Source organism: Littorina saxatilis, linkage group LG9 (assembly GCF_037325665.1).
Source record: "Littorina saxatilis isolate snail1 linkage group LG9, US_GU_Lsax_2.0, whole genome shotgun sequence".
Classification (NCBI taxonomy): domain Eukaryota; kingdom Metazoa; phylum Mollusca; class Gastropoda; order Littorinimorpha; family Littorinidae; genus Littorina; species Littorina saxatilis.
This window is the reverse complement of record NC_090253.1, coordinates 64,250,991-64,260,990: the sequence shown is the minus strand read 5'-3', so window position 1 is coordinate 64,260,990 and position 10,000 is coordinate 64,250,991. Positions and strand designations below refer to the sequence as shown.

General features: G+C 43.1%; 1 protein-coding gene across 1 annotated transcript in view; it reads left to right on the top strand.

Moving 5' to 3' along the window:
* LOC138976790 (uncharacterized) overlaps positions 1–10,000 on the top strand; it is a 33,874-nt gene that overhangs the window by 1,619 nt on the left and 22,255 nt on the right. Inside the window, exons 2-4 of the mRNA XM_070349680.1 lie at positions 5,779–5,886; positions 8,072–8,206; positions 9,576–9,698. Of these exons, the coding sequence (XP_070205781.1) occupies positions 5,779–5,886; positions 8,072–8,206; positions 9,576–9,698 (366 nt within the window). The remainder of the gene's footprint in view (positions 1–5,778; positions 5,887–8,071; positions 8,207–9,575; positions 9,699–10,000) is intronic.

The window sequence follows — 10,000 nt, the reverse complement described above, 5'->3', positions numbered from 1 at the left end:
GTCTATCTGGGTCTATCTGGGTCTATCTGGGTATTTGTTTTTTGAATGACATGAATATGTCAAAAATGTTAACAACTTGTAGCTCTAAGGGGATTTTTGACGATTTTACATTATATATTAGCTATGGGTTTCTAAATCACTTTTCAATACGACATATACCATTGATAGGTTTCACTATCAAACTTGGAGGTTGTGACCGGGGATTGATGTGAGGGAGTGTGTCTTCAACAGACAAATTAAGAAAATAACTCTGTCGGGTTTGTATGGGTTGTGAAAGAGTGAATGCCCTTGCTTCTACTCCGACAAACATTGGAGTGTCCAATAGATAGTGAGGGGTGTGTCGGAAACACGTGGACAGAAGCACGTGTGAAGTTATTTGCCAGAGGAAAAGCAAGGGTAATCACTCGTTAACAACCCATAACAAGCAACGTGAAGCGATATAAAAACATTTAGTCAATATGTAGGCATCAAACTAAAAGATCTCCCAAAACCAATCATCCCCAAATCTGCATTCAGATAGTCTCGGCTAACCATACCCGAAGACCGACGGTTAACGCTCGTCTCCGCGAAGCATGCGAACATTATACTCAACCTACTTTCTTAAATTCTGAGCGCGTTTTTAAAGTTAAACCTAACATGTCTGTATATTTTCTTTGACTCAGGAGAAGATGAGAAATACAATTCAATCATTTTTAAATATGCAAGTGAAAATTCGTTTTTATGACAACTTTAATGAGCAAACTACAAAACTCATGTTCAAGCCTCAAAGCTGAAATGCAATACCAAAGTCCGGACTGAGTCAAAGATTGCTTGACCCAAATTTCAATTAATTTGGTTGAAAATCGAGGGCGTGACAGTGCCTCCTCAACTATCACTAAAAGCCGAATATGACGTCATCAAAGACATTTATCGAAAAAATGGAAACATTGTCTGGGGATATCATACCCAGAAACATTCATGTGAAGTTTCATGAAGATAGGTCCAGCAGTTTTCTCTGAATCGCTCTACTTATACCAATACACACAGACAGACGGACATACAAACACCACAACACTCGATTCCCCGTCTATGTTAAAACATTTAGTCAAAACTTGATTAAATGTACAAACTCGAACCTCGTTTATTCGGGCATCTTAGAAATTGAGAACAGGAAAGATTGCGACGACTCACAATTGACTCCCTGAAGACGCTATGGTCTGGAACAAAGAAGCGATAATCAAAAGTCTTTTGTTTACGTGAAAACGAGGAAAGGCAACTCTGTAACAGTATCCTTCAGTATTACTTCCTTCTTTATTTCAACGGGAGACTGACTCAGAAGACAGAGACTGACTCAGAAGACAGAGACTGACTCAGAAGACAGAGACTGACTCAGAAGACATAGACTGACTCAGAAGACATAGACTGACTCAGAAGACATAGACTGACTCAGAAGACATAGACTGACTCAGAAGACAGAGACTGACTCAGAAGACAGAGACTGACTCAGAAGACAGAGACTGACTCAGAAGACAGAGACTGACTCAGAAGACAGAGACTGACTCAGAAGACAGAAGTGTCATGTGTATGTGCGCGCGTGTGTGTGTGTGTGTGTGTGTGTGGGGTGGGGGGTGGGGGGTGGTTGTGCGTGTGCGTGTGTGTGTGTGTGGGGGGGGGGCAGAAGTGTCATGTGTATGTGCGCGCGTGTGTGTGTGTGTGTGTGTGTGGGTGGTTGTGTGTGTGTGCGTGTGTGTGTGTGTGGGGGGGCAGAAGTGTCATGTGTATGTGCGCGCGTGTGTTTGTGTTGCTGTGTGTGTGTGTGTGTGTGTGTGTGTGTATGTGTGTGTATGTGTGTGTGTGTGTGTGGTGGTTGTGCGTTGTTTGCAAGGTCAGCTGTGCGATCAGGAGAAGTTGCGTCCCTTGTGTCGTCTGCTACGGCCACCTCCGAGTAACTCCTGCTGTCAGGCCGTCTCGGTCCAACTGTCAGCTTGCCCTTCTTGAAGAACGCTGCCTTCCCCTCCTTCTTTGCCTCGGCAACAATCCTTGTCTGGTTCTTCGTCAGGTCATTTGCGACGCGCACCCCTCTCCGCTCAAGAGCATCTCTGAAACTACGGTCTGACCAACATCTTGTCCCCCCAGCGACTTAACTTAATGATCATTGGCTTGGGTGCTCCATTCCTGCTTTGTCCGACTCTGTGGGCTCGAGCAATGTCCTCCTCTCTCCGTCCCTGTTGTCCTTCAATGCTATTCAGTACTTCAACCACAGCACTGGCACATGTGTCATAACTCTCCCACTCTCAATCTCCCCTGTGCGGTATGCCATACATCTGTAAGTTGTCTCGTCTGGACAACTCCTCTAATCTGTCCATTCCTGTGTCAAGTGTTTCAATATCCTCCTTCACACTTTGAACCTCTGATAATACGTTCGCTCTTTCGTCATTGACGAGCCGCAGGAGCGGCGAGTCATATGGTCTCGGCTCGAAAGCTGTCTGTGGAGGCTGCGTGCTATAATTAGCTGACCTGCTGCGCGAGCAGTCACTGCAGAGTTTTGAGATAACTTTGTAACACGTTTTATTTTATGCTCCTCAAGAATACAACTTTGGGCAACGTGCCACGTAAAACTACACGCAACAAGGATTCAGTAGGTACCAAACATGCCTTGGTCAGAAGTAGAATGTAAATGAATCTTTATAAAGAAGTAGGCTACTTCAAACGACAGCCACAGCCACGGTTGGGTTCACGGCATCAAACCGATGCGATTCTCCGTCATATCATTCACGTAATCAATCAAATAGATGACTAATAAACATGTAAACTACATGTATACGTCTATGGTCGGACATAAGAAAGGAGAGCTTCCCCCGGGCCTGTGCATGTGTTGTTCGTTGTGCGTGTGTAAATGTACACAACAAACTGACCACAAAACTGAGACAGACCTCTTTCGCTTCAGTCTTGCAGAATTTAAAGACGAATACAGGTAGAGCGTGCATTATACTAACTGTTTGGTAAAAGTATCAAACGTTTCTTTTATAAATAAGTGGCAGGCTTACAGGAATTACTTTGCTTTCAACTTTTGACTCGAACAGCAGACGATGAATCGGCAATGCGCGATGACGTAGGTGTTCCCATGCACGCGTGATGCGTCGGCCATCTTGGTAAGCAACACTGCCAGACTTCCGCTTCCTTCAGTCTTTGGCACCGTGTCTTGATCGAAAACGGATAAGCGAAAGGCCAAAGAAAAACTGAAATACATCGAGAAATTGGAACCTGAGCCAAAAGCAAGATACATTGAGAAACTCAAGAGTCTAAACGGGTGCGATCCATACGAATTAGGAGACAAAGAGTGGTCTGTAGATGCCGAGAAACTTCCTCAGTTGACATTCGGCGACATGCTGACGTACCTTGTTGCTTGTGACAGTGAAAATTGCAAAGTTCAGTGGTACCACACGGCATGTGTTGGACTTGATCATTTGCCAGGGAAAGATGATGCTTGGTTTTGTCCGGCTTGCCTTGACATGTCACTTTAGCTTAGTGTAGCTGTCTGGGGGTTTTCTGTCAGTGTCATGCTGTTTGAGGTTATAAGACTGAGTGACTGCATATTTTGAAGTATGTATTTGCCTAACTGTGCAAGTCTTGCACACTTACTTGTTGTTTCATTTGTGTGCCAAATCTGAATTCACACACACACACACATTACAAATATTTGGTTGACTTCATAAACAAATGTGTTCTGTTTTTATTTTTTATTTTTGTACTGTGAGCACATGCACAGAAAAGTACAACATTGGAAAAAGAATGTGCAGCTGTCTACTAGTACTAGACTCATAGAATGTACATGCATGTGTATGTTATAATGATAATGTGACACAAAATAAATCTTTCTTCTGTCCCATACACATGACTTGAGCTGTTCATACATATGTGCCTGTTTTAGTGTTTGTTGGTGTGACTGTTACTTAATGTAAGCCATTTAAACTCTGAAAATAACAGAACAAATCACCATGTCACTGCACATACAAGTCAGAGCACAACAAGAAAGTTGTAAACACAATTCTGATACAATGGGATGATTCCAGAATGCTATACACACACATCTTCAGAGTCAAACACAATCACACCACACTTGGACACATGTTGGTCAGGGCACAGCAAACAACCACTATTTTGTCGAGGAATGTTACATCCTCGCCTTCACAAGGCAGTATTAGATTGATGGGGATAGTACTACTCCCCCTTGATGACAGCCGAAGAACTTCCCAAACGCTAACTGAACCGGTACTAGCACTAGTAGCAGCCGAAGCACGCAATATCCTGCTTACCAAGATGGCCGCCGCTTAGAAAACCAGTGGCTGTGACGTCACGATCGCATTGCCGATACCTGCGCATGCGTACGCAATCAAAGCGGATGTAGAACACGCGACCTATGCTGGGAAAAGGACGGCGTCGTGGAGGACAGAGAAGAGGGAAATTTCACCATTCGACGTTGGACAAGCAAACAACAATCATGGTAAGATCATTACTCGCTAATCTTCACCAAGGCTGTGATATTTTCGACCCGGTGCGCGGTCGTCAATGCACGGCGATTGCACTTTCTGCTTTGCTGTTCTTTTTGGGTGTCGCCAATTTTTGCGATTCGCCGGTCTCGCACTCGCAGTCACCATTGCAAATTTCGCATAGTCATGATGTGTTCAATTTAATTCAGCCAAGTGATTTGGACAATGTTTTGTTCGAAGGATCTGCTCTGTACAGTCAACTTTCTGCTGAACTCGGTATTGACGGATATTTGGGACATGAACACTTGCCCTCATCTGTCGCCGGTCATCCAGTGCACATTGAATATGTGGTCGATGCGTTTTCAGGACACACAAATTCGACTGTAGTATTGGACAATGCTTTTTCCACAATGCCGTTGTCGGAGGGATTGCAGCAAGCTCTTGCATTGTCACATTTTGTTCTTGCAACGTTTCACGAGTCAAGTGTGGGTATCTATAGTGATCTGAATTCTCAAACTTTCTACATTTTTGACTCTCATGAAAGAAATTCTGCATTTATTCCTTTTTTTTTCTTTTTTTCCCATCATTCCTTTGCTCTTAAAATAATACATAACAACTACCACAATTTTCAAAAATAACAGATTGCAACAACATTCCTATTTTAAGCTCAGCCACACGCCGACATGGAAGTTCAATGGTACTTTCAAACTTTTTCTTCTCTTCGTCGTATTTGATTTCTTTCTATTTCATAAGTCGAGTGCATATGATTTCGGCTCGTGTTTGTTTAAACAAGTTTATTCAATAAATTCCATTGGTACTATTACCGCATACATGAAATAAGGAACATGGCTCGTGTTCATCGTGAGATGGACTTAGTTTCTTGTTTTGTCTGTGCTCGGCCGTAAACAGTTCCTTGATGTCGGCTTTGTGGGCTTGCACCGTAGACGCTAGCTTTTGGCTGTTATTCTCTATCCTGTCACATCGTCTGTCAATCTCATCGCATCTGCTTTTGACCAGTCCTATGTCTTTTTTGATGGAACCAAGATCACTTCTCATCAGGTTTATACTGGCTTCAAGTGACTGGAATCTGTCCACTTACTGTTTAATAGTGTTCAGAATCTGAGTTGACATTTCTGGCGTGACGCTACTGTCAGTAGGCCTATCCGCAACTGTTTGTGAAAGAGTTTGGGTACTCACAGCCTGACCATGACCGAGACATGCAGTGGAACAGAAATTGACAGGTGTGAATTGATAACGTCTTCCGCTAGCCCCTCGGCTGGACAATAACCAGTTGTCCTCTTGCTCACAGAGTGTCTATCAGGGGAGTGGCGGTGCAACAACAGACGATGCATCGACTTGGAGAGGCGCTGCAATGGATGGGACTCTTGTGGTGATAGCAGTGATGAGAGAAACTGTGGTATGTATTTGGTTTAAACTGTTTTTATTCAACGTTTGTGCATTATTTACAAAAAAAACGCATATTGAGTAAACAACAACAAGCATAATGCTTATAGTGGTGTTTACAGTTTTCTAGAAAATTACATATAAATGGCGGCTATTGTACAGTTTAAATGAAAAGCAAGCAAACATGAAAAGAAAATTGAATGAAAATTGTACATCAAAACAAAAATCCGTTTAAGAATACATATATAATATTTATGGTGTTAGCGAGTAAGAGATAGGGAGGGAGAGAGTGAGGGAGGGAGGGAGGGGAAGAGTGAGAGAGAGGGAGAGAGAGAGAGAGAGAGAGAGAGAGAGAGAGAGAGAGAGAGAGAGAGAGAGAGAGAGAGAGAGAGAGAGAGAGAGAGAGAGAGAGAGAGACAATGACAATGACAAATCTTTATTTTTCGAGGGTGACAAGAATAAGCATAGATATGCTTTTTTGCATCTGGCCCTCGCCCTAAAGAGGGACTAAACTATTTTACTATAACTATGACTAGGGGAGAGAAAAAAATAAAAAAGGTTACATAAAAACATTAATGGTAGAACATATAAGTTTATGTACACGAAGCGCATTATGTAGAAGCATTGTAGATCATAAGGTAGTGTTCAAAATTGGGTGTAAAGCAATGAAGATAAACGGAAAGTAACCCAACAATACATTAGCTCAGCAAAACAATGTATTACAGAGCCAAATCTTCGTGATTTTGTCACAATAAACCATAATTCCGATAATGTACAACTGTATACAAAGAGAACATACCAATCAAGTTTATTTGTTCATAGAGTTCATTAAATGGAAAGAATATTTGGTTCTAAAAGAATCCGTATTGGTGGATTGCCGCAAAGAGAGAGAGAGAGAGAGAGAGAGAGAGAGAGAGAGAGAGAGAGAGAGAGAGAGAGAGAGAGAGAGAGAGAGAGAGAGAGAGAGAGAGAGAGAGAGAGAAGAGAGAGAGAGAGAGAGAGAGAGAGAGAGAGAGAGAGAGACGAGTAGACGTATCGATTTTGCTTTCACTTTACATGTTTATCTTTCGAAACGGCCGGACTGTCCAATAAATTCCTGCACTGTTAAAAAGATTTTTTTGTTAATTTTTGTTTGCAAGGAGGGGTTTCCATGAAATAGAATATCTGTGTGTATGAGGTTGTTGGTTAGTTTGTTGATTGTGTTGTTTCTTGCAGCTAAGTGTAAACGGCATTCTAGTAAGAAGTGTGTTGCGGTTTCTGTTCCATCACCACAGTCGCATACGCTGTTTTCCGCAAGGTGTCGCTCAACTAAGTCTTTCTTTAGATCGCTAATATTAAGTCTCATTTTTGTGTGGATTATTTGTGTTTGTCGACTGCCACTGTAGAAGTAAACGGGAATTTGTGTGTCGTATTGGGTTCACATCGCAAAAATCTGGAGAAACAGCACATCACTCAAACATGACGTATTTTGAGAAAGAAAAAAAATGCAATTTGTTTGCGAACATTTGACGTAACCAATACCAAGGTCGCTCTTTTCAGTGACAAAACGAACTGTGTCGTGCGAAGTCCACAGCTGATGCAAGTTAGTAAACGGTGACTCTGGTGCAAAGTAAAAAGAAACGATCTTGCAACACATACGGATAAGGATACAGTAAGTAAGTGCCTGACTTCATATAGTCTTCATTATGCAAAATAACCATCACTCGTCGCTGTCAGCCTGTTCTCACGACACAAGTACAGTGTGCACCTTGTTCGATGCAAACGATAGAACTTAAACGGCCAAGGTTTCTTTTTTGGGGTGTATTTCAGTTGCGAACGAGTATAATGCAAATAAAATCCTTTTCTCCAAGACCATGACAACGAATAAAGATGGTATGGGAACATTCTAATGTGGTGGGACAGGAAATGTTGGTTCGAACCGGTGAAAATCTCCTTAAGTTTGGGCAAAATTGTGTCGGCATGCTCAGAAAGTTGCAGCACAGTTTCCCCGGTTTTTCCACAGCTTTATACCACCTTTTACTTTATTATGGAAATTAAAAATGACTCGTTTGACCAAAGGAACATGACTTGCAATTGAAAAACGTTTAGCACACTCTTTGACTGCTATTTATGTTCCTTATATGGTCAACGCGTCGTTTATTTACACAGGCTAGTCAGTAATATTTTTGTGTTTATTTTGTCTGTGTGTGTATTGCCAGACCGGTGGAGGTGCCCGGGTGGAGGCAAGTGGTGGCAGTGCGCGGGAAAGCAGTGCATTCCCTCAAGGAAACGTTGCGACGGGAACCTTCCTGGTCTCGAAGACTGTCAAGACGGAAGTGATGAGAAAAACTGCGGTGTGTGTGTGTGTGTGTGTGTGTGTGTGTGTGTGTGTGTGTGTGTGTGTGTGTGTGTGTGTGTGTGTGTGTGTGTGTGTGTGTGTGTGTGTGTGTGTACATGTGTGCGTGCATGTGTGTGTATGTGTGTGTGTGTGTGTATGTGTGTGTGTCTCTGTGTGTGTATGTGTGTGTGTGTGTGTGTGTTGTGTGTGTGTGTGTGTGTGTTGTGTGTGTGTGTGTGTGTGTGTGTGTGTGTGTGTGTGTGTGTGTGTGTACATGTGTGTGTGTATGTGTGTGTATGTGTGTGTGTGTGTGTATGTGTGTGTGTCTCTGTGTGTGTATGTGTGTGTGTGTGTGTGTGTTGTGTGTGTGTGTGTGTGTGTGTGTTGTGTGTGTGTGTGTGTGTGTGTGTGTGTGTGTGTGTGTGTGTGTGTATGTGTGTGTGTATGTGTGTGTATGTGTGTGTGTGTGTGTATGTGTGTGTGTATCTGTGTGTGTATATATATGTGTGTATGTGTGTGTGTGGTGTGTGTGTGTGTGTGTGTGTGTGTGTTGTGTGTGTGTGTTGTGTGTGTGTGTGTGTGTTGTGTGTGTGTGTGTGTGTGTTGTGTGTGTGTGTGTGTGTGTTGTGTGTGTGTGTGTGTGTGTATGTGTGTGTGTGTGTGTGTGTGTGTGTGTCCCTGTGTGTGTGTGTGTGTGTTGTGTGTGTGTGTGTGTGTTGTGTGTGTGTGTGTGTGTGTGTGTTGTGTGTGTGTGTGTGTGTGTGTTGTGTGTGTGTGTGTGTGTTGTGTGTGTGTGTGTGTGTGTTGTGTGTGTGTGTGTTGTGTGTGTGTGTGTGTGTGTGTGTGTGTGTGTGTGTGTTGTGTGTGTGTGTGTGTTGCGTGTGTGTGTGTGTGTGTGTGTTGTGTGTGTGTATTGTGTGTGTGTGTGTTGTGTGTGTGTGCGTGTGTGTGTTGTGTGTGTGTGTGTGTGTGTGTCTTTTTTGGGGTGTATTTCAGTTGCGAACGAGTATAATGCAAATAAAATCCTTTTCTCCAAGACCATGGCAACGAATAAAGATGGTATGGGAACATTCTAATGTGGTGGGACAGGAAATGTTGGTTCGAACCGGTGAAAATCTCCTTTAGTTTGGGCAAAATTGTGTCGGCATGCTCAGAAAGTAGCAGCACAGTTTCCCCGGTTATTCCACAGCTTTATACCACCTTTTACTTTATTATGGAAATTAAAAATGACTCGTTTGACCAAAGGAACATGACTTGCAATTGAAAAACGTTTAGCACACTCTTTGACTGCTATTTATGTTCCTTATATGGTCAACGCGTCGTTTATTTACACAGGCTAGTCAGTAATATTTTTGTGTTTATTTTGTCTGTGTGTGTATTGCCAGACCGGTGGAGGTGCCCTGGTGAATACAAGTGGTGGCAGTGCGCGGGAAAGCAGTGCATTCCCCCAAGGAAACGTTGCGACGGGCTCGAAGACTGTCAAGACGGAAGTGATGAGAAAAACTGCGGTGTGTGTGTGTGTGTGTGTGTGTGTCACTGTGTGTGTGTGTGTGTGTGTTGTGTGTGTGTGTGTGTCAGTGTGTGTGTATGTATGTGTGTGCGTATGTGTGTGTACATGTGTGTGTACATGTGTGTGTGTGTGTGTGTGTGTGTGTGTGTGTGTGTGTGTGTGTGTTGTGTGTGTGTGTGTGTGTGTACACTAACTGTCCTGACCGCACCGATGAGGAACATTGCGGTACGTGTGTTTTGTTGACATCGACCCCTCCGATCAGTCTGTAACATATTTTGCCTGTCTGTCCGCTTTAAAGGC